The 27,680-nt window shown below is 42.3% G+C and overlaps 1 protein-coding gene across 1 annotated transcript; it reads left to right on the top strand.

Moving 5' to 3' along the window:
• Positions 1 to 162: 162 nt before the first annotated feature.
• On the top strand, positions 163 to 25,743 carry DSG2 (desmoglein 2; the record flags this gene model as incomplete). Its single annotated transcript, XM_084281320.1, has 15 exons — positions 163 to 207; positions 7,027 to 7,062; positions 8,023 to 8,157; positions 9,413 to 9,571; positions 12,112 to 12,256; positions 13,987 to 14,147; positions 14,933 to 15,067; positions 15,209 to 15,394; positions 16,300 to 16,559; positions 17,418 to 17,560; positions 18,271 to 18,498; positions 19,775 to 20,005; positions 21,008 to 21,132; positions 22,216 to 22,590; positions 24,721 to 25,743. 15 exons carry the CDS (start codon positions 163 to 165, stop codon positions 25,741 to 25,743), a joined length of 3,387 nt encoding a protein of 1,128 aa, XP_084137446.1.
• Positions 25,744 to 27,680: the final 1,937 nt, after the last annotated feature.

Genomic DNA, 27,680 nt, shown 5'->3' with positions numbered 1-27,680 from the left:
GGGGCGGCCCGGGCGCCACCTGCCCCCTCCCCGCCGCCTCTCTCCACCCACCCGCGGCTACTTGGGGCGCCCCTCGACGGGCCGCCTCCATTTTCCCCCGCCGGGCGGCCGGAGGAGGTGACCCCGCGGCGGAGGGCGGTGGTGGTGGTGGAGGCAGCGGCCATGTCGCGGGGCAGCGGAGCGGTGGCGCGGCTGATGGCGCTGCTGGTGAGTCCGGGCCACGACGGGGGGGTCCCCTTCCGGCCGAGTGGGGCTAGGGCTGGGGGCTGCGCGGTGCTGGGACAGACGGAGGGACCGAGGGACGGAGGGAACAGCGGTGGCGACCGGCCCCGGTGCCGCGGGGACTGGGGGCGAGCTCCCCCCGTCGGGGCTGGGCAGCCCGCCCGCCGTCTGTCGCGGGTTCCCGAAACCCGACTTGTGCTGCTGGGTGAAGGCGATCCCCGGGAGGAGGGGAAAAGGAGAGGAACCCCGCGGAAGGGAAGCGGGTGGGTTTTGTCGGGGCTCCCGGAGGGAGGGGAGGGCAGCGAGGAGTTCGTGTTGCTGCCGTCTTCTGAGCAGCGTGCTGTCTGTGTGTGTAAGTTGCCTTACTTGTGTGCCCGGAGGCAACCATAAGTATCACTTACTGGAAATCTGCACTTCGTTAGAGGAACGGACACCAAATTCTTAAAAGTCCAGGACACGTAGGTTTTCCGCTGCCCTCACTCCTTGTTGGCTATTAGCCTTTAGACCTGCCGTCCTGGGCTAAAATCAAAGAGTAATCAAAGGTAATGAACTGAGCCCAAAGAAAGCTTGATTATTTTAATTTGGACTGATGGTTTCTAACTGTTTCCCTTCCTCGACATCCGAGGCACTGCTGTTCTGCCACTCACCCCAGCCTGGCAAAACGCCTGCGGAAGCCGGGCAGCCGCTGCCCAGGCAAAGGCGAGGCTGGAGGGCAGGCCATGGGCCAAGCCAGGAGCTGGGGATGGGGATCAGGGATCAGGGAAGGCTGGCTGCATGGTCAGGCTGGCCAGAGCTGTACATCAGGACCTTGCTCCCCGAGCTTGAGAACCTATAAAATCAGACTGAGTGGGAGAGCTGTTGCCCGCTAACCTTGACACAGGCTTAGTGTTGGCTGCAGGTCAGCAAGCAGGACCCTGTTTGCTTTGCCTGAAGAAAAGTGGAAAATGATTTTTGTTAATCCACATGATCCTCAATTGCAGCTAAAGCCGAGGCAGGGTGCGGTATACTAAAAGTGAGTCCTGCTTGGTGCCTCGATGCAGGATGGAATATTCCAGGAAATAAAGCTGCCTTGCTCGGTTGGTGTCAGGAGAAAGAAGGTTTTGCCTTTGTGTGTGTGCATTGTTGTGTTTTTTTCCCTAATCTGGACAAAGCCATTAATGTGGGTGAAAGTAGCTGCTTCTGTGAGCCTCAGTCTAGAGTCACGTTTGTCATAAAGTATGCAGAGGAGGCACTGATAATTTCAAAACCTTCGGAAATCATTGAAAAGCAAAACCAGTTGAAAGACAGTGTCATCCAATAGCATCTTCTACATCAGAAGCGTTGAGAACTGCAAGTTCTTCCTCTCCCTGTTTTTCCTAGAAGCATCTGTTGGTTGGCCATGCATCCTCCCTGCCTGTGGGTTATGTCCCCATGGCGTTGGTCCCGGGGGCCTTGCAGAGGTCCCGGCAGCTTTCCCCTGTCCTTGCTTCCAACCCTTTACCAGAAAAGTCCAGGTGTGCCGGGCGATGTCCCATAGGGTTGGAACTGGCTTGGATCATGTCCAGGGCACACACCCAGAGCCGTGGCCCTGCCATGTAGACACAGCTATCAAGGGTCATTAGACTGATAGGTGGCGGGTAAGCATCGTGTCTGCAACAGAGGACATCTTAGAAAGCTTTCTGTATTTGAGATAATAGTTGAGAAAGATGTGTGTGTTTTATTGGGCAAGTGTTTTTTTCCTCTGAATGTCTTCTCAGATTGTACCTCATGATGTTTGAGATGTTACATGTTATGCTGGATGTGATGAAGTTCAGTCCAGAATACGTGAAATTACTGTTGTAATATCACTGCCAGTTGCAATTACTTTTCAAAAGTCAAGTTGAATAAAGAAAAAAACAAATACGGGATTCTTTGTTTTAGAAAGAGCAAAGGTGATGCAATTTCAAGCAGCCTAGTTTCTATTCCCCCCAAATGCTAAAACATTGCAAAAAATTTTGCAAGCATCTGTGGACTGATTAAACAGCAAAACATTGTTAAAAAAAATGCTATGGTGAGTTATGATAGCAGGTGTGAAATATAAAAGACCTGATATTTTTTCCATCCTGTTCAACTAAAGAGGTATGTTATTTCAGAGACCATCAGAAGAAATTGAATTAGTCCAGGAGAGACTAAGGGAAAACAAAGAAATGTCATCTAAATTCAAGAAATCCTGCTTTATAATTCTTGAAGTAAGACCAAAGAACTGGGATTCTTTAGTCTAGGGAAAAGAAAGTAAGATGCATGTTAAGTTTTCCGATATATAAAAGGTAATCATGATGAAAGGGGAATTGCACTGTTCCCGGAGTGGGGAGAACACTGCAGAGAGGGAGATTCAGTTTGAGATTACGAAATCTCAGTATAGATGTTTGAATTTGTTGCAGTAAATGGACGTGCAGTGGATGCAGAGTGCACCTACATTGTTGGATCAAATTGTGCTTTTGAGGCAAGTCTCCAGAGTGCGTCAATCTAATTCATTTGGGCTGAAATTGTGCTGGGAGATGCCTCCATCTACTTCATGGGTGTTTGGTCTGTGGTATCAGGCTAATTCTAGTCTGAAGTAAAACCCACAAGGTGCGTGTTGTGTACTGTTGAGTTCTCAGCAGCAACTGCTGCCATCTCCATCACTAGGTTTTAGGAGTAGGTTAAACAGTTGTCCGGAAGCAGGTGGGTGTAGCTCATTCGTGCCCCAGAGCAGGGAGATGGGCCAGGAGATAACCTCTGATGTCCCTTCAGCCTGCTTCTATAAGTATTCCTGCTCTCCACTTGCCCATGGTCTTCAGCACCAAACTGACTGACAGAATGTGCAAGATCCAAATCTCGTAACACCCAACATACACGACAGGACCACATTTATAGGACTCCATGCTTCACAGCAAAGCAAATACAGGCACATACCTTCTTGCTTACTCAGTCTGTACCTTTACTGTATAAATGAAGCTGCATATTCAAAATCTGTCCCGTTAGTCACTTCCTTGACTATACATGAACACGCATTTGTGCAAGAGCAGCCTTGTGCTCCCTACACATGTCCGTCGCTACCCTCTTTTCCCCTATCCCCTCTCCCATTCCAGCTGCTTTCCTGTTTCGTTTCATTCCATTTTTATTACTTCAGGCATCGGGTTTTCTGACTCATTTTCTTTAATAATCCAGTTGTCTTTTGCCAATACCTTCTCAGGTCTGTGTCATCAGATTTCATCAGTAGATGTCTGCTTTTTTATGTGCTGAGGCTATGATTGACACCAAGTGACAGACAGGGTTTTCTTAATAAGCTATTTAATAGAAGGCAGCTCTAGGATACTAAAAAAGGGAAATTTAAAATTCAGGACCTGTTGGTTATGTGTCTTTTCAATTTTTCTTGAAAAGAAAATCATTTAAAAATGCTTTTCCACATTTTAAAATTCATGGATCTTTTACAAATTTTCAATAAAAGTGCAGGATACCTTTATATATTTCTTCCACATGTATTCATGTATCTCACAAATAAAACTGCCATTCTTAAACACCTTTTGTAGCTCTCTTTGAAGTTCCTGAGGAGATTCTCCATGGACTGTGGAACATAGATTGAAAATTACAAATGCAAAAGTACCTTAACAATAAAGCAGAATACTTTGAGACTGTTTTATTCCTAAGCAAACATATTGATTTTTACCTTGAGTTATCTTAATGAAAGGCTTTCTGTTTCTAGTGACTAACGTGATTTTTTCCACTTTGTTGGTATGCTCTGCTTTAAAGTTATCTCAGTGGAAGACCTGCTTATTTGTAAACTTCAGACACTTCAGTTTATACTGTGATTCTCAGGCTTCTGGTACAAGGAAACTTCTTGCCTGGCGCCTCTTGTCTCTGTTCAGCCTCTTTCCTTTCAATTTGTCTATAAGAGCAAACAAGGATGTTCAAACTGACATCTTGACAACCTTTCAAAAAGAGTTATAGCTCCTGTTGGAAAACCTTGACTAGAAACCAAAGTTCTCTTGTCACCCATTGTCTTGCTGGTAATACTCTCATTAATCATAAATTTTAAAAACTCTTATGACTAATAAGATTAAGAATATTCATGGGAATGATGTGATTGGGAAGGTGTGAGATCCTTACATTATGGAGTTTACTGCCTGCTGATTTTTGTCTTCAGGATATATGGGTATATACACTGGGAAAATTGCCATTTTAAAAATAGATTTATTGTGCAAGTTGAAACAGCAGTCTGCTGCTATTCCCACTTTGTCCACTGCTGTGCTGCATTGTGTGGGAACAGGATAACATCAAGGCTATCATCAAGGTAGCAATCAGGGTGAGTCAGAAGGGATGAACAGTCAGCAGACTGGAAACCAGTCAAAGAGAAAAAGAAATATTCACTGACTGACTTCAGTGGGAAATCACCTTTTATGAGCCTCCTTTTCCTTAGGCCTTAAGATCAATAATAATCAATTGAAGAAATTGCAAAAAGTAGGTAGATATAATAGTGCTGAGTACAATAAAAGTATTTGCTTGTCTAGTTGGAGGCCCATAACGAGCTGAGTACCCCAGGGGTCAGTACTGGGTCCAGTCCTGTTCAACATCTTCAGTAATAGTCTGGGTGGTGGGCTAGAGTGCACCTCAGTAAATTCGCAGATGGCACAAAACTGGGGGGAGCAGCTGACTCAGCAGAGAGCCATGCTGCCATCCAGGGGGACCTCAACAGGCTGGAGCACTGGGCCGACAGGAACTTTCTGCAGTTCAGCAAGAAGTGCTGAGTCCTGCAGCTGGGGAGGAACAGTCCCAGGCCCCAGGACATGCTGAGGGCACCCGGCTGGAAAGCAGCTCTGCAGAGAAGGACCTGGGAGTTCTGGTGGACACCAAGTTGAACATGAGCCATCAGTGTGCCCTTGCTGCTAACAAGGCTAAGAGTGTTCTTGGCTGCAGCAGGCAAAGCATTGCCAGTGGGCTGAAGAAGGTGATTCTTCCCTTCTATTCGGCACTGCTGAGGCTGCACTTGGAGTGCTGTGTCCACTTCTGGGTTTCTTACTTCAAAAGAGACCTGGACACACATACTGGGTAGAATCCAGTGCAGGGACACAAAAATGGTGAAGGCACCTGAGTATCTCTCCTACAAGGAGAAGCTGAGAGAGTTGAGCTTCAGCCAGGAGAAGAGGAAGCTCAGGGGGGATCTCATCAATGGCTGTAAATATCTGAAGGGAGGGTGCAATGGTGATAGATCCAGGCTCCTTTCACTGGTGCTCCCTGCCAGGACAAGAGACGGTGGGCACCAGCTGGAACAGAAGAGGTTCCATCTAAACATCAGGAAGCACTTCTGAGCTATGTGGATGGAGCACTGGCACAGATTGCCCAGAGAAGCTGTGGAGATCCGTGGAGATCTTTGAAAGCCATCTGGATATGGTCCTGGACAACCTGGTCCTGGTCCTGGGTGGCCCTGCTTGGGCAGGGGGGTTGGTCCAGGTGACCTCTAGAGGTCCCTTCCAGCCCCAGCCATCCCGTAATGCTGTGATCTGCTTACACAAAGCTCAAAAGCTGTTTGTTGATTTCATCTGCCATAATAACCTACTTTTTGTCCTTGGTGTTTCAAAATGCTACATTTTTGCCACATTAAAAAATTTTGTAACTTGCAGAGAGTATTTGGAATGGATGTAAACACAGGGGCTCTGAGAATTCAGCAGAGGCTCTAGTTGCTTACATCTAGCATGAGGCAACAAACTGAGGTGTTTGAGGGTGTGTGTAGCTATCCTGGACTCTTAGTGGATGAAGAGGTGGATACTGCCAGTACTGAATGTTGTCACATAATGCTTGCTAGCATTCACATCTCAGTGTTGGTTACGTAGGAGATGGATGTATGCCAATCATTCTCCCAAATTAGATGCTTAAAGCCTACTTGGGGTGAATCTAGATCATACTCTGTTAGGAAAATCATCACTGGAAAAATTATCCTCTGACATCTGATCACAGGCTGTCAGAAATTCTTTTGTTCTCTGTCTCTCAGACTCAGTAAGCCAAAAGACATCAGTGCTGGCATGTAGATAATGCAACTGGAGAAAAGCAAAGTCTGTGCTAGAAGTTTAACTATAGCTGCAAAATATGTCCTGCTGTCATGATTTACACAGAACTTGCAGTGATCCTAGGCAAGCAAGGTATTTTAGAACTTGAATAAAAACTATATTAACTCAATGAGTCTATTTGTTTCTTAATCCCTTACACAGACGTAGATGTTTGGGAAACTGTATAATGTGTTTTGTGATGCACAATGTTATAGCAAGAGAAGGTTGAAGTAAGGAGCTGTGTCTGTCATTGATACTTCAGCAGATACTTTGTTATGTCCTTGATTTTAAATATTTAACCCATTTTGTTCTTGTATGTGGGTGGTAACCCACCACAGCCTGGATAATCCACGATTTGCCCAGAAGAGAGATTTTCTTCAGGGTACTCCTGGCAACCAACACTCACTGCAATCTATGGAAAATTCCCATCATTTTGGAATGCTGAAGGATTACTCGATGCTTTAAAATAAAATAAAAAAAGTTGTTTAAAAAAGTCTATATTTATTTAAAAGGCCTGACTGCTTATCTGCTTACTGCAGGGAGAAAAGTGCAAAACATTTATTTGTGCTGAATTTTATAATTGTAGTATATGCTTTTAATGGGAGTGCTTATGGGTAAATTTTTCAGAAGCCATTATTAGTAAATAGTGATTGATAGAGGTCAGGTTTCTTATTCTTTACGGCTTTGCTTAGGTTGTAAGTTAGGTTTTACTTCTGCTAAAGTGACATGGAATTAATAATGGTTATTGTAACTTTCTTTTCAGATCTGTTTGAACTATGGAAGTGGACTCCATTGGAAGGTAGGAAATAATGAAAACCTGTTTTTCTTTATCAGTGCCTGAAGAAGTATTCTCTGATCAAAGAGCAAGGGTCAAAGATGTGCTTTACTTCAGTTGATAGGTACCTCGGGTTTTACCCATTTTTTCTGAAAAATGAAAACTGTATAGTTTTTATTTTCATTTCAGTAGCGAAATGAAAGCAGAAATGTAAGGATAGGGCCAATTCTACATCCATCAAACTGAGTGACATTCAACTTCAGGAAACTTTCCTTAAAATGTTACATCTGTAGATTTTTTTTTTTTTTAACTTTCCATAAATGAAATCAACTGCAATGGTACGGAAGGTATTCACTATGGATCTGGAAACCAACAGACACAGCCAGGACTAAGCTGGGCATAAGGAAGAAGGGTTTCAGTGACAATGAGGCTGAGAAAGGATAGCTGAGACAGTGGACAGCTAATACACAAGCATGTTGTAGGATCATGTATTAGAGAGGAGGCAAAGTCTGTATTGATAGGATGCCAAATGGTATAATGAGGCAGAAGTGGTGGGTTTTAGCAGCTGTAATGGCAAACTCTTCCTATATCTGGTGACAAGCAGTTAAATCAGCCAGAACAATACATTTTCACCAAACTCTGGCCATGGGAATATGCTCATATATTTAAAGCCTGTTTTTTATACATCTGTGTTGATGAAAAGATTACTATACTTTTTCTATTCAAACAACTTGAGGAACATACAGGTTTTAAATTGTGGCTCTAGAGGCTAACACTGCTCCATGATTTCAAAGGCACTAGCTATCAAAAGAGTCTGTAGTCTCCTTGGAAGAAAATGAATGGTAAGGTCAGCACGTGTTTTGGGCAGGCAGAATGCCCAGGTTATGCAAAAGCTATTCAAAGGTCTGGGCTACAGCAGTAACAAAGCATTCATCATAAATGGCTAGATGTTATGCTGATGTTCGACCTTGTTTTTTTTTGCAGGTTTATGATCGAAGTGGCCGGAGTGGCATGTTGTCTCATCCCAACAGCCTTGTTAGACAGAAGCGAGAATGGACAGTCCCTCCAGCTTTCATACGGGAAGAGGAAGACAATTCATACAGGAATCCAATTGCTAGAGTAAGCTTGGAAAAGAGATAAACACAGAATACACAAAAAAATAGAGATGAAAATGTAGAATAAGGATGTGACTGTCCTAAACACAGACAAAAATATTTCTTGAATTTTAATGAACTATTGAATCTCAGTAGAATGTTGGCACATTTCTTTCTGTTTCCTTCTTTCAGATGAGTTACTCTGAAGCCTGATTTGGCTCAGTCTCTCATCTGTTCGCAGCCAACAATTTTCATAATACTTTTCATAATACAAGAATCTTTGAGTTTGTTTTTTTTCACTCCATCACCCCTACTCAGCTATGGTTGAAGTTGGCAAGTGGTTCCCAAAACTGCTGGTGTACATGGTTGTATAGAAATCATGTACGTAATTGGATAGAAAGCTGTACATGCAGCATGATTATATATGCCTAATTTTTTAAGAAAGTAGGCTAAAAATAACCGAGATGTTAATCCTGTAGTGGCACACTGGTACACGTTTGGTTTAGCACTAGTATTGAAACCTGAATTCACCACAGCGGTCACTTCAGCATATATATTGACTGCAGATGGTAGTAGGCTGTTATCCTCTGTGTGGACTGACCCTTGATGGTGATGCAGGTGCAATGAAATGTGCTTCTCCAGATGTTTCATGTAGTTCAGATATTTGGTGAGAGCAGAGGAAAGGTATAATCTCTAGTCCATGCAGCCCCTTCAGTCCTGGTCCCACTCAATAGCCTAGGACTCATCTTTTTTAAAAAGGTGCCCTGTTTCATTTTCAGGCTTTGCTCAAATAACTTTAACCTCCTCTGCTGAATTCATTGTTCCAGACTCTTAATATGTTTGTGTTTTTTTTTTTCCTCCATGGTCTTTTTCCTTGTTTTATTTGTCCCCATCCATTTAAGCAGCCAGTTTCCTCCTTTTTCCCTCACTCCAGTTTTTTATCTTAACTCAGTGCTTTTCTAGCCTTTCCAGTCAGTCTTCCTTATGCTTGTATGCTGTCCAGCTCTCTTTTGTCCAAGCAGTCCCAATTGTCTCCTACAGACCTCTCCACTCCATGGATCCCAGCTGTTGCCATACCCATTATGCTCATCTCCCCAGACTAGTCCCTCAGACAAACTAGTTAACTCTTCCTGCATTCATCTCAACGTGTTTACCCTCAAAGGAATGTAGGAAAACTGCATTTAATGTTAATTTTTGTTTGTTATGAAAATAGCTAAAATATTTTCTCTCTGTTTTTCAATGTGGTTTTATTTATCAAAGGCTATTTACATTCCTCCTAGATACATTCTGATCGTGAAGATGCAGGGATAGTGGTAACTTATACTATATCTGGTCAAGGAGTAACAGAACCTCCTTATGGATTATTTGTTATCGATGGAAAGACTGGGAACCTGAACATAACAGGAAAGGTTGACAGAGAAAAGACGCCAATGCTGTTTGTAAGTTGAATAGTAACCTTTTCGTTATACGTGCTCTTAGGCATTTTTTAATTTATTTTGTTTAAATTTGTTAACTTCAAGTAGTTTTAACATTTCTGAACATTTATATATGTGCATATATGTATGTTATGTTAGTGCTAATATTTTTGTTATATATAGTATATATTACTTTATATTTGTCTTCTGTATATGCATTCAATGCTGAAGAGCTCATTAAAGAGGTCAAGACTGGAGGCAGTCCGTGCTGCAGTGACCATGTCCTGGTTGAGTTTGTGATCTTGGTGAACACGGGACTGGCAAAGAGCAAAGTCAGGACCCTGAACTTTAGAAGAATGAACTTCAAGCTATTTAAAGACCTGGTGGATGAGTTCCCCTGTAACACTGTCCTTAGGGACAAAGGGGCTGAACAGAGCTAGCAATTCTTTAAGGATGTTTTCCTTAGAGCACAAGAACTTTAAAGCCCCCTGTGTAAGAAAGTGGGCAGGGAGGGCAGACAGCTGGTGTGGCTGAGCAAGGACCTGCTAGTCAGATGGAGGTGCAAGAAGGAAATGCACAGGCAGTGGAAGCAGGGACATGTGGACCGGAAAGAGCACAGGGACGCTGTGTGGATGTGCAGGGATGGGATCAGGAAAGCCAAGGCACAAATGGAACTGAGCTTGGCAAGGGATGCCAATAGCAGGATTCTATAGGTACATTGCTCAGAAAAGAAGGGCCAAGGAGAGTGCCCCCTCTGATGTGTGTAAAGGGTGAACTGGTAACAACAGACACGGAGAAGGCTGAGGTACTCAACAACTTCTTTGCCTCAGTCTTCACTGACTGTCAGACTTCCCACGTCTCTCATTGTCCTGAACCTGTAGATGAGGGCTGGGGGAGCAAAGTCCCACCCCCTGCAAGTGAAGAGCAGGTTCGAGACCATCTGATGAAACTAAAAAAGTACACATCTATGGGGCCTGATGACATGCATCCAAGGGTCCTGAAGCAATTGGCTGACCCAGTTTCCAAGCCTCTCTCCATCATATTTGAAAAGTCCTGGCAGTGAGACAAAGTCCCTGGTGACTAGAAAAAGGGAAACATCACTCCCATTTTTTAAAAAGGGTAGAAAGGAAGACCTGGGGAACTACAGACTGGTGATCCTCACCCCCGTGCTTGGGAAGATCATGAGATCATGGAACCGATCCTCCTGGAAGCAATGTCAAGACAAATGCAAGACAAAGAGGTGATCTGAGACAGCCAGCACAGGTTCACCAAGAGTAAATCAAGCCTGACCAATCTGGTGGCCTTCTGTGATGGAATGACTGTTACCAGTTGACAAGAGAAGACCAACCGATGTCATCTACCTGGACTTCTGTAAGGCCTTTGACATGGTCCTACATGACATCCTGGTCTCCAGATTGGAGAGATATGGGTTTGATGGGTGGACCATTCAGTGAATAAGCAGTTGGCTTGAAGATTGCACACAGAGAGTGGTGGTCAATGGCTCTATGTCCAGGTGGAGGCTGGTGATGAGTGGTGTCCCTCAGGGATCTGTCTTGGGACCCGTGCTGTTTAGTATCTTCATCGATGACATAGTAGGATTGACCACACCAAACAGCAGGTTTGCTGAAGACACCAACCTGAGTGGTGCAGTCGATACAACAGAAGGAAGGGATGCCATCCAAAGGGATGAGAAGCTTGAGATGTGGTCCCATGTGAACCTAACGAGGTTCAACAAGTCCAAGTGCAAGGTTCTGTACCTGGGCTGGAGCAATCCCAGACACAAGCACAGACAGGGATAAGAAGTTGTTGAGAGCAGCTCTGTGGAAAAGGACTTGGGGGTTCTGGTGGATAAAAAGCTCAAGATGAGCCAGCAGTGCATGCTTGTAGCCCAGAATGTCAGCTGCGTCCTGGGCTGCATCAACAGAGGAACAACAGATCAAGGAAGGTGATTGTGTGTCTCTGCTCTGCCCTTGTGTCCTGGAGTTCTATGTCCAGGTCTGGGGCCCCCAGCACAAGAAGGATGTGGGGCTGTTAGAGTGGGTCCAGAGGAGGGCCACAAAGGTGATCAGAGGGTGGAGCACCTCTCCTATGAAGAAAGGCTGAGAGAGGTGGGGCTGCTCAGCCTGGAGAAGAGAAGGCTTCGGGGTGACCTCATTGTGGCTTTTCAGTACTTAAAGGAGGGGGCTTATAGAAAAGATGGAGAGTGACTACTTGCTCAATCAGATAATGACAGGACAAGGGGGAATTGTTTTAAACTAAAAGAGGGGAGATTTAGATTAGAGGTTAGGAGGAATTTCTTCACTCAGAGGGTGGTGAGGCACTGGCACAGGTTGCCCGGAGAGGTTGTGGATGCCCCATCCCTGGAGGTGTTCAAGACCCAGGTGAGATGAGGCTCTGAGCAATCTGATCTAGTGGGTCACATCCCTGCCTATGGCAGGGGGGTTGGAACTAGATGATCTTTAAGGTCCCTTTCAACCCGAGACATTCTGAAATATATATATATATATATACATATATATACACACAATCACTTGTATTTCTTTATTGTTTATCTATTATTTCAGCTCAGAGGTCATGCATTAGATAAGAATGGAGCAAAACTGGAAGATCCAATAGACCTCCCAATTAAAATTGTGGACATAAATGACAATCCTCCAGTGTTTTCACATGAAGTTTTTGTTGGTTCAGTTGAGGAATTAAGTGAAACAGGTAACATGTTCTTTAATTATTTTTTAATTGTTTTTTTCCCAACTTATGCAAGGACATAAGTTAATGTAATTTTTGCAGCAGCGTATCTGAAGTAACAACAATGCATTCTGTGGCTTCTGTAGGACAGGTTATCCAAGTGTGATTGCAAGCTTTTATTCAGGGCTAAGCTGTGTGGTATGATGAAGGGGAAGTGGATGCATAAAGGCAAGAGAGAACAACACTTCCTCTTGTGGTAACTTTTTGTGTCAAAGCTACCACTAACCAGGGAACCTGAGTCCTTAAGTAGAAACTGCATGGAAAATGTCGTCTGGCCTGGCAATTCCAGCCTATTTGGGCTTTAGGAGGTCCCAGTACAAGAAGGACGTAGATATATTAGAATTATTAGAGTTATTAGGCCACAAAGATGATCAGAGGGCTGGAGCACCTCTCCTGTGAAGACAGGCTGAGGGAATTGGGGTTATTCAGCCTGAAGGAGAGAAGGCTCCAGGGAGACCTTATAGCAGACTTCTAGCCTTCTTCTCTGGGGACAGACTCTGACAGGGTATGCAGTGATAAGACAAGGAGTAATGGCTTTAAACTAAAGAAGGGTAGATTTAGATGAGATATATGGAAGAAATTCTTCACTGTAGGGGTGGTAAGGCACTGGAACAGGTTGCCCAGACAATCTGTGGATGCCCTGTCCCTGGAGGTGTTCAAGGCCAGGCTGGATGGGGCTTTGAGCAACCTGGTCTGATGGGAGGTGTCCTTGTCCATCACAAGAGTGTCAGAATTAGATGATCTTTAAGGTGTCTCCCAATCCAATGAATCTGTGATTCTATGACTCAGCTCTGCTGTGCTTAAAATAGCCCTTTGTCTATGGGCTGGAGAAGTACTTTGCTGTTCACAGCATATGATAGTGACCCAAACCTCAGAGAACAAGTTAATGGCAATTTTCCTGTTAATGACAGTAAACGTAAGAGGAGATCTTGAAGCAACAGACTGTTTCCCAGAGTAAAACATCCTAATAAATACCTGACATTGTGTCCATTTCAATGCCATGGTAATCCGAAGACAGAAATTACTGACCATCCACTTATGTGAGGTATTGAGTACCCTTGGCTCTCTTTCAAGTCAGTAGTAGCCATGTGGTAATCATCTTTCTGCCTGAATTGTAGTTAACATTCAAACCCAAGTACTGGCACTGAACACTGAAGTAGACCCCTTCCAAGAGGACAGTATCCTGTGCCATGACTTACAAGGGGATTGCAGCATGGTGGCCACCATGTATTTTGAGTGAAGCTATTGGACAACATCAGTCAAAACAGAGCAATTGTTTTTATTGGTGTTGGGGTGCAAAGTCAGTACTGCTCCCTTTAGAATGATGTGAGGGGAAATGCAACTTACTTTCTAAAACATTTCTCTCTTCTCTGTACAGTATTGACAGTTTTCTGTCATATTTCTTAATCAGAACTCTATCAGAGTTTGACCCATTGAACAGTTCTGGTGCATTGAATTCTGTGGGTTGCAGGTGTGTGTTGATAGTGTGATTTTGTTTGCTAAATGACATACTTTTAACATGATGGATTTCAAGAACGCTTCTTCAGCTCTATTAAATAAATAAGTAAAGGCAAGGGCATTAAAGAATTGTGCAGGACATCTGACAGCACTCTCTTATCTGTGACATTATAGTTAAATACTTGCCAGTGCAGTGCAGCATAACCAAATATTCAATTTTGTTTGCTTTTTTTCAGGTACAATTGTAATGAAGATAAATGCAACAGATGCAGATGAACCAAATAACCCGAATTCCAAAATTGCTTTCAGGATCATATCCCAAAACCCTAGTTCTGCATTCAGCATAAATAAAGATACTGGAGAGGTTCGAGTAGCAACAATAAACCTTGACAGAGAGGTAAAAAACAAAAAAATATATCAGTTAACAACATTCTTCTACTATCTGTTATATCACTTTTTTTTACTTCGCCCCACTTGGGATAAAAGGACAATTTCTTGCCTGGCTGATGTGAATTTTGTGGGGACTGTGGGAGGGGCTGAGAGAAAGCTTTCATTCACCTTGTCACCTCCCTAGCAGTTCCAGCCCAATGGCTGTTGCTTTCTGTCCCTCCTGTATATCCAAGGGATCATTCTGTTGCTGGTGAATGTGTGGCAAGGACAATCCAGATCACCACCTGCAGAGCTGATGATTGCAATATAGAGTAGCCTGCTATACAAATTTTTTTACAAAGATTAAGGATAGGTGCTGCTGTGAAACAGTGTTGAAAACCACTTATTACCAGCAGTTTTCCTTATGCTCGCATGTATTTTCACTGGCCAGCAGATGGTGATGTTTATGCTAGCATTCTGTATCTGAGGACAACAACTCTGAATCTAGCCCTGCCCTAACATGCAGATATATTCCTGTCCCTGTTCATGGCCAATCAAATTTTGTCATTCTCCATTTGAGCACAGTCTAATTCTTTGAGGAAAATACGGAACTCAGAAATCCTTTTCTAAGCCTCAGCTCTACTCTAATAGAGACAGTTGTACGTGAGATTTAATACTGGCTAGAGAGATTTTATAACTGGCTATTGCATGAGAGGGATGACCAAAATATGATGGCAATAATACATCAAAGAAGAAAAAAAGCCTGTTTAAGCACTTCTTATTTTATTTTTATTTTATTTTTTTTAACGACAGACACAAAGTAGCTATTCTTTGGTGGTAGAAGCAAAAGATCGTGATGGTGCATTAGAAGGAAATGGTGCAACATGTTCTTTAGAAATCAAGATTTTGGATGTCAACGACAACCTGCCTGTGGTTCAAGGTCATGCAGTAAGTACATTTATCACGATACTTGGATTGTTCCTATACCTGCTGGTATCTCATTGCTTAATAAGATGTTATGCAAACCTTCTTGCATTAATGAAGTAAATTGTGACATCTTTTTAAAGAGGAGATTTTTTTTTATTGCAGTTTGAAGGAAGCATTGAAGAAAACAGAGCAAATGTGGAAATTATGCGAATAAAAGTGTTTGATAAAGATGAAGAGTTTTCTGATAACTGGCTGGCGAATTTTTCATTTGTTTCTGGTAATGAAGGTGGCTTTTTTCGTATAGTAACAGATACCAAAACAAATGAAGGAATTTTGACTCTTGTAAAGGTTAGTATATTCTTCAGAAAGTCTTCTACATACTAGAATAAGTGATTCTTTTAGTATAAATTGACACACAATTTATATGCAGTAAGTAAACTGTAAATTTACATGGTGGATATTCCTCCTTTGTCATACCTTTTGGTGCTCTATTCAATAATTCTGTACAAGATAATGATTTTGTCCAGCTTTGCCATTAACTTTCCATTAGATGGCAGATGTATCCAGTGAGACAGAAGTCCCCAGACTTTCCTTGTTGTTGGGTAGCAGTGCTAGCACATACTCTGTAAGCTTTCTCACATTCTTGCTATCCTTGCTGGTCTCAGTTTAATTTTCTTTATTTCCCATGGCCACAGATAGACTACTTATTTTACAAATTTCCATGAAATTTTCACTGCTCTCTAATCCACAGGAACTGAAGATGCATAATGCCCTACGTTTTCTTTTTTGCTGTGCTGGTTTTGTTATCTGAAAATTTATAATTATTTTAAATGTGTATATGAATATTTATATATATATATATATATACATATACACATAGTATATATACATATATATATATAAACATTACTGAAGTAACTGCATTGGTTGAAAAAAAATTGGAAGAGCAGAGTAATTCTGAGTACTGATTCACTGAAGGCGAAGACAGAATATACGTGTGGGACTCATTGCACCTTCCCTAAATTAGTTAAAATTGAATAACATCAAGTCATAACTATGGTGCCATCCATGAAAAATAAGATATGCACTCTTCAAGAGTTAAAGCTTTTTATATTGAGAGTAACATGTTAAACAACAGTTCTTTTTACTATAGCATCCTTCACCAGTATTATTTAAATATTAAATGTCTGAATGTTTTCTGGGTATCAAATCCTATCAAATTCTGAGTTTTTCTTTGTTTCTGATTGCTCTAGGAACTAAACTATGAAGAAATGCAAAGCCTGAACTTGGGTGTTGTTGTTACAAACAAAGCAGAATTCCATAAGTCAATTAAAAACAGTTATAAAGTACAAACAATTCCAATCAAAATTAAAGTGATTAATGTGCGGGAAGGCCCTGTATTCCCTGGTGGCACAAAAATTATTACTGCAAGTGAGAGCCTGCGAGTAACCCAGATTATTGGACAGTATCAAGCACTTGATGAAGACACGGGAAAAGTAGCAACGAACATAAAGTAAGAGTCTTTTTATAACCATCATAACTGAGCATGTCACATCTTACTGAAAAATCTGGTAACTGAACTGAGATAATTTCCAAGGCAATCTGTTTTCTACTATGCACAGTTTACACCTAAAAGAACATCTTCACCATGAGTATTCTATTATGCAGAAAATGGTTGGCTTGAAAATCCTATCTGTTTTGTCATATATGGCGAGCCAAGAGTTCGTGCTGAAATTATCTGTGCTTGCTTGCCATTTGTCATGCCTTTCTGTTTTTGAGAGCATGTTTGCTCATTTGACTTCATCGTCTGCAGAAACATTAGGAAGGAGTAGGCAGAAACACACAGAAACTGGACAAAAAGGGTGTTAGGGTAGATAAGTCCGCATGCACGTGCATGCAGCTGTGTTTAGATTTTTGAATCACAGCTCTTCAGCTAAAATCTTGAACTGCCATTTAGATATGGTGTGGACTGGCAGAGGTGCATAACTAGACCTGGGTCCCTTTCCCCCATGCCTCTAATGCTGCCTCTTTGGGGTGGCTGCTGTTCTTCCAGTGCTGGGAGCAAGGAAGGAGACCACCATGGCCAGCAGCAGGTTCCCCTCCTGCTTGGTTCTCACTCCCTGAACCTACCTTTTATAACACTGCCACACCTACATTCCTTAGGGAAAAGCAGGTTTCAACATTCAGGGGAGGTTTATAATCTTAGGTTAATAGTTCAAACCAATTACAGTGGCAGGAGCATTAGGCCTCGGCCTAGGGGGTTGGTCTCTGCTCTAAATGAAGAGCAAGCATACTGTGAAGCTGCTTTTTCTGGTGATGGTTGTTTTGATCTTTTATAAATGTGTACATCTTTATATGTGATCTTAATCAGATACATCAAAGGAAGAGACGTAGCAAACTGGATCAACATAAATACAGTTACAGGTGAAATTCAGCTTGCCAAAAGCCTTGATTACGAATCACAACATGTAGTAAACGGCACGTACACTTTCACCATGTTGGGTGTAACTACTGGTAAGTTTAGAGGGTTTTGTTTTTGTGCTGCTTGGTCAGATATATTTTGTTAATTTCCTGCTCATTTAGGACTTAGTTTGTCTTTCTGTAACTACGGTTGGCTTAACCTCCCTATCTTTAACTGCCTAAAAGTTAGGCACCTAGTGCCATTTCTCATAGGCTCTGTATTTGGAGGAGAGGCATGGGCAACTCTGTGAAATTGAATGAACTTTGGACTGGGTTCTTGGGATGCCCATTTCTCTTCTTTGGCTGTCTGGAGGTGAACTGTTACAAGAAGTTCTGTAAAGACCTACATTGACAGGTCTTCCCCTCTTAAGGTGGAAAATACCTGCTTCTCACTATGATAATGGGCAGATTTCATTCTTAAATTTTTTGGAAAGCTAAGTGAGAAAGACTCTTCAATCTTCTTCTACATCTAATAAGAATTCTCTTTATAATCTGCATGTTATTGTGTAACTACACACACACGAAAAAAAAAAAGTTAAGATAATAAAACTTGCCTTCAGAAGAATTTTGTCAACATGTTTCTTGACATTAGGAATGAAATATTGCTCCCATAAAATCTAGTGAGAGCACTTCCAACATGTTTCTCATTTCTTGAACTTATTTCAGAAGTGTTTGTGTTTTGGAAAATATTACTTTTTTATTTTAAGATGAAATTTCTGTACTTGTCAAATATTGATTTCATTTTTCATATTTTCTAATCTTAGATCTTCCTGCGAAAACAGTCACTGGCACAGTTGTTATTCAAGTTAAAGATGAGAATGATAACTGCCCAATTATTGAGAATCCGGTGCAGACTGTGTGTTCAGATGCAAAACTAATTGATGTAACAGCTAGTGATTTGGATAGTTACCCAAACAGTGCTCCCTTCAGTTTCACTATCATTGATGAGCCAGAAGGGACAGCAAAAAACTGGATAATTGCAAACAGAAATGGTAAGAAAATATATTTTGAATTACTAGCAGTTCTCTGGAGTTGCATAGGAATGTTGCACTTTGCTAATTACAATCAAACTGACACTTTGGCTGATCCAGACACACACACAACAACAACAACATATGAAGTCAGATGAGAAGATTCTTTGCCTATGTTCTGCTCTCGCTTGATGACCTCTGTATGTAGTACAGGTGACACAGGTGACATTGAGATTGAGGTACATTCCCATCTTCCAACAAAAAGCATGCAGTGTTGGAGGACGCTTTTCTTTAAAACTGAGCTAGGAGATACGGTTGTTAACTGGCTGTAGTTACTCCAAAGTCTTTTTTTCTTTTTTTTTTTTTTAAAAAAAAAAAAAATATATATCCATCTGTGTGGGTCTTGAAAAGAGGAAATACAGTGTAACCTGTCCAATTATCCAGTGCAGTAGAACATAATCATAAAAGTCTTTATTCTTATCAAGTAGTTCATGCTGGCCACAAAGCAGCATGAATTGTTAAATTATAATTAATTTTAATGAATATTTCAAAATGAGATGAGCATTTTCTTCTTACATTCCTATTCATATAAACCTCCGAAATACTTGGAAGGAAGATTGAAGGCACAACGAAGTTCTTTTTCTTAGATTCATTCTTATCATCCATAGTCCTACATCATAACACTACAAAGCAGTCAGCAGAGTTGTCCCAGTCACAACTAAGGATAAAAAAGAAATCTTCTTAGGTTTTCTTACCCTGCTTGTAGCCAGACTAGCAGTAATTGTAGAGATCATGACTTTTCAAAACAGGTTGGTGTTCCACAGCTGGGATTATCTGGGCATCTCTTGCCTAGTCCTGTCCTCAACATGGAGCAGCCGCAGGATTAGTATTGGTTAGAATTCTGGCTACCTGGTCTCTGCCAGTGGCCTACAACAGATTAATCTCCTAAAGACTGACAGTGTCTTAGGGGAATTCAGACTTTAGCTGTCTGGATGAAGTGAAGATTAGTGCTATGTAAGCAGCTGGGTAGTCTTACATGATGGGTCTGCTGGTGTGAAGCTCTTCCATAGTTATCTGAGACTGCAAGTGAGCAGGGTTGCTTTGTTACCACTTGAATTACTTGATAAGAGCACACATGCTGTACCAGCAGCTCTGAATTTAAGGTGATTGCATTGGGTGGTCCTAACTGGAGGGGACTTTTTGGGATTTTGAGAACATTTACAGGACTTAACTTTTTGTTCACTTTTTTCTTGTGTGCTTTTTTTCTTCTTTCTTTAACCACACCATTCTGACTCAGACACCAGTGTGCAGCTGGTCCCCCAGAACCTGAAGGTGGGCAGATCTGAAGTTCCCTTCTTAATACAGGATTTCCAAGGGTTCAGCTGCACTCAGCGGCAGTCCCTGCAACTGACTGTTTGTACATGTGCAGCTGATGGTGGATGCAAAGACAAACTTATTGCCAATACGTCAGTGGGCCTGGGACCAGGAGCGGTTGCACTAATCATCTTGGCGTTTTTACTTCTGCTACGTAAGTAATTGTTTCATGTTATCTCAGAAGAACTATGAATATATTGCGCAAGGCACCAAGGAAGAAACTGTCCCACTCCCAGGTTTTATCATCTTGTGTAAACTCCTAGTCTGTGTGAAGTCATGGCAAATCTCCAGTTAATTTTGGTGACATCGGCATTTCACACTCAAAGCATTTCAAGCTGTGCGTTTTGAAATGAATATGTACAACTTTAATATTTGTTTATGATGCCATAATAACAAGGGAGAAGCACTAAGGGATCCTTTTAGTGTTTCCCACACTTACCTCTGTGAACCCTAACTTCCCACTTAAACTGCAGCACTCTCTCAATGCTTATCATCCTCATTACAGACCCAGATCTGGTTCCTTACTCTGAGTAGCAAATGAAGTTATTCTTTGATAAGACAACACAGAAGCTCAAAAATAAGAAATACCTGTAATCATATTACGGCCATATATATACCAGTTGTGCACTTGAAATGGCAATAGTTCGTTGCTTGTAGTGGCAGCAATCTAGCAAGACAAAATTAATTCCACAGGAAGATGTTTTCCTCTTGAAACTGGATTATTCTGAGCCCCTCAGGTAATGCTGAAGACGTGTCATAGGATTGGTGAGGTGAAATCCATATGAAGTTTTGTCTTGATCTAGCAGTAACAGAACAGGAGGAGTTGGAAATGCTGAGGTTGTACAATGATATTTAGGGGCTGGTTTTGCTATATGAGATCTTCAATAGAAGTTTAGATAAATACCTGCATGTGGTTATCTGCGGAAGTGACAGGTTAATTAACAGTTCACTATTCAGGAAACCATTCTGGCACATGTTTCTAGGAAATAGCCTTGAATGTTTAGGAATTTGTCTGCAGTCTTTATTAGCCCTCATGATCATGAACTCATTAAAGATCAATTTCTATATAGGAGCTGATCAGACTTTAGCATTTGCTGTTACTCTGCTTTGACCCTAATCTTCCCATAAGTAATGTCAGACTGATGTTTCCCTGCAGTTCTTCCACTGCTATTGCTGTTGTGTCCATGTGGCTCGGGAGCAAAGGGATTTGCTGCAATACCAGACTGCAGTGAAGAGATGTTGCGTAAATGGAACAGCGAAGGAGCAGCTCCTGAAGAGAAGGCATGTTTCCCTAATAGCATTTCTCTTTGATTTCTATCCAACTGTTCAGTTTTGCACTTGGCATCTCCTCCACATTATGGGCTGATGTTTCAAACCTGCACAGCAGATTTTAACTACACATGAACATTAATTAAAGTTAACCCTATCAGGCTCAATGAAGGATGCTTGGAAGGTGAATTCCAGCAGCAGCTCTAGAAAATACCAACTGTAGTGCTTAAATTCCAGAGTAAAGGCAAAGCAATCAAGCAAATGCTGATAGTATCTGAGCATAAGATAGAAGTGTGGGAAAAGCATCCATGCTATAAAGAGTGAAGTATTTGCATCTGCAAGCATGGAATGTTTTCTGCCTATCTGGGAGTAAAACAGTGAAAGAACAGGTTGTAAAGCTTAGCTTCCCATCACTGGTTTAAATTTGCAGGTTGCCTTTTAAATTACTTCCTTGTGTGTTTCTCTTCTTAAACAAAGCAAAACTCTAACTGAAGAAAAGGGGGGGAGGGAGAGAAAAAAACATCAAATATACAGAAAGAACAGTGAATGCAAAACATGTTTGCTCTTTCTTGTTATCCTACACAACCCAAAAAACAAAATGCATGACACTGTCCTGCTTTTGCACAATAATGAAGAAACAAGTAAAAGACCTTGATTTGGGCACAGAAAATTCATGACGAATTTTACAAACTTTACAGGGAAGCCAAACTGCTAGAAAAGACAAAAAGGCCAGGTAACTCCATAAGCAAAGCAGGCAATGCACACTTCCCCAAAGCTGGGCATAGTCTTTTTTGGAACAGCTGAATGCCCTGGAGATTTGCAGCCTTCCTCCCCACCCCCTTTCACTCCCAACCCTTTCAGTTTTAAGAAAACAAAAACCTATAGAAACACTTCTGTGATCCTCCTTGGGAACACAGTCATGGAAGCTGCACCCTCTTTCAGGAGGCCCTTTGCAGCAACATGTATAAGTGCAAATTCAAACATGTAAGACAGCACCCTCCCAGGTCCCACCCAGCCCTGCTGCTGGTTTGATGAGTTCCGTGTGCTAGACAGCACAGCTTTCATGTCACATCCTAATTTGTGTTGTTCATGCAGCCATTGCAAAGCATCATCCCACCCACTGCACTGGGGAACTGTAAAGGAGTGACTGCTGGAGCAGCAGCAGCAGGAGCAGCAACAGGAGCAGCAGCAGCAGGAGCAGGAGGAGGAATGAGTGCAGAGGAAGGTGCAGCATGCGGAGGCAGCTCTGCCTCTAATGTAAGAGGGCATTGCAGCATCATTACCAGGGAAGGATGGGAAGAGCAAAGACATCTCCTTTCTGGTGCTGATTACCATGCCAGAGCTGCAGCAGCTGGAGGTGTTGAAGGCATGGCAGCTGGAGAAGGCAACGTGGTAACAGCTGGAAGAGGCATGGCAGTGGGAACTGCAGGAGCCATGAATGAAGAATTTTTAAGAGACTACTTCAATGACGTAAGCATATGACCTGAGAATAACAGTATACTGAGATTTACACTTAGGACTGTGAAATGCCATTTATGTTGTTACAAACACAAACAAATAGGTTTGTGTATGTGTAAGCAATCCCAATAATGGTCAATGTTGCGTGCATGTGGGTGGGGGCATTAAGGATTTGGGGGTTAGGCTCACATGTAGGATGTAGACCTTGACAGTGCTCAGTTTTGTAGCATCTTAGGTTGTTCACCAAATCTCCAATGGCAAGACCCTTCTCTCAAGGCTTGAGATCCAGAATATTCACCAGTGACCAAGGAGCTCCTTGTCCAGGAAGAAGCCATGAAGCAGATGATGTGATAGAAACCTCAGAGACTTGAGCACACGAAACTGTCCTGTAGGGAGGCACCGATGACTCTTCATGAGTCATAGCTGTAGACCTTATCATGGAGCAAGTTTTTGAAAAATAAGCCACAAAAGTCAAATGGTAGAGGGTGGGTCTGCATATTCAAAATAGCTGATGAAACAGTGCTGGATTTGTCTGCACAATAGCTTGGGTGAAAGAAGCTTTATCAGAAGCATAGGAGCACATGTTGAAATCCCTTTTCTGAATTATTTTTCTGTTATCTAATCATTGAACAATAGGATAATCCTACTCAATGCAGCTATGCTTCTTTTGTAACACCCATCATAAGTCCTTAGGTTGGTGAGCTACCTATAGGGAAAACTCCACTTCCATAAGCCAAAGAGTGTACAGATCATCCATCACCTCTACAAATAGAACGTTTTCACTCTCTACAGCTGGCTGACAATGGGGCCGTGCAGGGGAGTAGCTGTACAGGTTTGAATCACATCTAGGTGGTTAGTCGACGGAAGGACTTGTGCATCTCCTGAGTGCTCCAGCTACTGGTTTTCTGGGTGAACAGACACAATAGTAGCAATTCTACTTTCCTGCTGCTCTTTTTGGTTCTGAATATTAAGGCATACTTTGAGCATAGCTGCCTGCTGAATTCCTGTAGGAGGGCTTAGTAAAGGTTATACTATGAGAGGCTAAAAGGTTAGTTAAGATTCTACTCCTCTGGGAGGCTAAAGTACCTCAGAAACAGAAGGAAAAGAAAAAGAAAGAAAGAAACAAACAAACAAAAAAAAAACTAGACAGATATCCAAACTGTGTAGTTCAGGTGTGTGCTGATTTCTGTCAAAGCATCTCTGGTTATGTGCCTGCTTCCAGGATCAAATGCAGATAAACATACAGAATCAATTTGGGTCTGGATATGTACCCCATTACACAGATGCCTGAGCTGATATGCACTCCAGAATTTCAAATGCGGCAGAAGAGTTGTTCTGAGCACAAACCAGTAACCATATTATGTAAAGCTGGTTCAGCAGGCCCAGACGATTTGGCTATCTTCACTCCTGGAGCTGCAGCTGGTGCAAGAGCATACGAAGATAATTGTGCTAGCACCAACAGCAGCCCTATTGCAGACACTGCTCTCAGACTGAGCTGGCCCTGGAAGCAATAAAGTCTGAACCCAAAAGCCCACCTTGTTCCAAAATGGTCTGCATAGATCCAGTTTATATGCTGGACCATGTGTCCATGCATGCCAAACCATTTAACTTGGTGATTTGTTTGCTGTTTAATTCTTTGGGTGTGATCCTGCAGGCTACACAAGTGAGAAGAGCCATGGCAGGTGATGACATGTCAGCATGTACTAATGTGTTTAAATGTGAGGATACTCTCAGTTTTGGTACTCTCACACAAAGACCTAGTTATAGATGAAGTTCATTCACTGAACCAAAATACACGTAATATCTTTGTCTGTTTGTGAGGACAGAATAGTATCGTAAACAGTAGTCTGGGAGGAAATAGTAGGAGATGGTGATATACCTGAGGCTTTCAATTTAATTCCAAAGTGCTCTGTGTTGTTTTTTTGTTTGTTTGTTTTTTGTTTTTCTCATACTGTTAAGTTCAGGCTAACTTCAAAAAAGCAAAAAGCGGTTCTAGTACTGTCCTTAGTTTGTTTACAGTTGCTGTGGGTTCAGATAAATTTTATTATGATCCTTTTGACCAACCATGCCTGATTTTTTTCAAATTTACTGTCTGAAAGTGCCATTAATGATCTTTTGCTTGTTTTTGCTTCCTGTCTTCAGAAAGCTATCTCTTTTGCGGAAGAAGATGAAGCCCAAGCTGCAAGGGACTGTCTCCTGGTCTATTCCCAGGGGGAGTCTGGCTCCCCCCATGGCTCCATCGGCTGCTGCAGCTTTATTGAGGACGACTTTGATGACCACTTTCTTGATGATTTAGGAGATAAATTTAAGACTCTAGCAGAAATATGCATAGGTAGACACATCGACATGAAAGATGGTAGCTCCAGGAATGAATCTGGCTTCGGCGTTCATGATGCAAGCTCACGGCTCTTAAATCAGCAAAAAGCCTTCAGCTCCAAACAAGCATTCTCCTCGGGCAGCCACTTCTCGTCCATCCCGCCAGCACAGGCAGGTGGTGGCATGGGACAAGAGGCTGTGTCCCAGGAGGTGGTCACGGAGACAACCTTCTCGTCACGGTCTGGGCAGCATGACGTCTGTCCCCATCCCCCATCCTACGCGGAGACCAATGTCACCATGACGGAAACATCCTATTCTGCAGGGGGCCCTGCCCACCCAGCTGCTGTTCTTTTAGATCCCCAGTTTTCAGAGAACGTGGTGGTGACAGAGAGGGTGCTGGCCCCTGCATCGAGCTTGCAGGGAATGGTGGAAATCCCCGACCTGCCCTCTGGAAGCAACGTGGTGGTTACGGAAAGGATGGTGAAGTCAGAGGGCACTAGGGCAGGAACCATGACAGTTCAGGACCTCACCGACTCAAAGTATGTGGTGGTGAGGGAGCGGGAGAGGGTGCTAGTGCCTGCTGGCGAGCAGGGCTCGCTGAGCTTCCCTGCTTTGTCTGAGGGGCAGAGCGTGGTGGTGAACGAGAAGGTCCTCACAACTTCAGGGGGGACAGGCAGAGCTGAGCGGGCAGATGGTGCCAGCGCAGGAAGGCAAGAGCACGTGCTGATCACGGACTCCCTGCTGAACCAGGTAGGCTCAGCTGTGGAGGGGGCACCTCCTGCCAGCTCCACGCTGAGCAAGTCCTCCAGGGTCACCAAGTACAGCACAGTGCAGTACACCCGCTCCTAAGCGTGGTGGTGCCTATATTTCAGCATGCATCTCACTTTGGGCTTTATCTTGAGACCTGGATTTGTTGGTGCTTTAAGAATGGTGTGGACTTGGGTGTGGTGGCTTCTATCAATGATTGCATCCAAGAAGATAGCAAAGAAGTCTGCTGTTAGCACAGAACATTGGTGACAAAGCTTTGGAAGTGCAAAGGTGCAGGAAATGTTTATTTTCCTTGTTTGCTACTTTTGTAACTATTTTGCTATATATATGCTATTTTTATTATGTGGTTATTGTAATAATACCACAGAACAAAGCTGCATATTATGGGAAAGCAGAAAAAGTCTAAACTCTAGCAAAGCACAAGTTAGGTTTCTAAGCTGTTGTTTAGTCTATGCTGAAGTCCCCCCCCAGAGGGGCACCGATTTCTCACCATGTTTTTCACCATGTTTTCCATCTGTTACCTTGTGGAGCAGGGCAGCTCCCCTTAGCTGCAGCTGTGGGTCTCAGCACCCTTGTGAATTCATAGGAAATTTAAGAAATCCCTCCTTCCTGACAAGCCTGAATCACCAAAGTCCTTACAGCAGTGGTGTGTTGATCTCCTGGAGGGTTGTTCAAACTTCAGGTTATCAGCATCTGTACCTTAAGCAATCAGTACTTGCTGTCTTTAACCTCTGTACTAATATGCAAGTAGCAAAAAGAGCTGAGAACTGTTTTTTTTGTTGTTGTTGTTTTGGCACCTGAGTGTAAAAATTCCATTATGTGTTGCAGATGTAGACTGACATGGAAAAGTAAGCATTTGTATCATTCAGATTTTCACTGACTCCAAATTAGTCATTAAATAATTAATGAGAAACAGCCAAAATTTACTTTGGCTTTACAGCCAGATTCATTCAGTGGCTTTTGCTAGCAGAGTTTATGGCCCTTAGGAATTTGTTGGATCTGATTTACAAGTGCAATTAATAGATTTCAATTCTATCTGTGAAATCTCAGATAGAAGCAGAGGAATGCAGCCTAATGCATGTTGCGCTGACTCCAGCATCAGAACTCCTGTGGCCTTAACAGTGCCATGCAATGGTAGCTTTCATTAGCTCCAACAAGAATATAGAAATCTCTATATAATTCTGCAACACTTAATGTTATTTCTCTTTCCATGAAGTCTGTGTGGTGAAATGGAAAGAGAGTACTGTACTGTTTGGCACTATGTATATATGCACATGTAAATATTTATTTTTATGCAGGTTGAAACATTTTAAAGTGACTTTTATAGGAAAAAACGAGCATACACAAGTTCATGTTTTGTCAGAGTGGAAAGAAGTGTGTTAGATCAGATATTAGTACTGTGTGTATCTCATACCTGTAAAATCAGCAAGCTAGTCATAAGGTAATGCAAAGCCCACGGACCTGCGGAGCTTTCCAGTTGTCTCCATCTCTGCTGGATTTTTCATGTAGCTGCAGGCTACATTTTCCATTGATATGTTTTTTCCTTTCACTAGAAACACTTTCAGTGTTTTTTGTTTGAGAGTATTTTGTTTGAGGGGTAAGGTGATTTAAACACATAAACATAAAAAGTCAGAAACATGGCTATGCTCAGCAGGGTGCACATAAGTATGGGCTGTTACAGTACATGGAGGAGTACTTACAAGCAAATCAGATGATGAGCTTGCTTAGACCTGTTGCTTATTTCTCTCTCAAACTTTGTTTTTAAATTATATGTCTTTACTTTTAAGCAAGCATACAGTTTTAAGTGGTGACCATTTTTTTCCAACAATTAGAGGAAGTGAACTTCTGTATTTTTATGCAATCTGAAATAAAGAACTGTACTGCATTTTTTCTATTCTTTATTCAGCGTTAAGACCAGGTAAGACAATGGCTTTTCCACTGCAGATGAAAAGTTTAAAGATATAACTAAGTTTGGGATTTCCCAAATAGCCTGAAGGACTACCTTGAAGATACAGATG

Source organism: Netta rufina (assembly GCF_964035555.1).
Source record: "Netta rufina genome assembly, chromosome: 2".
In the NCBI taxonomy this organism is placed as follows: domain Eukaryota; kingdom Metazoa; phylum Chordata; class Aves; order Anseriformes; family Anatidae; genus Netta; species Netta rufina.
This window is presented reverse-complemented; position numbering and strand designations above follow the sequence as displayed.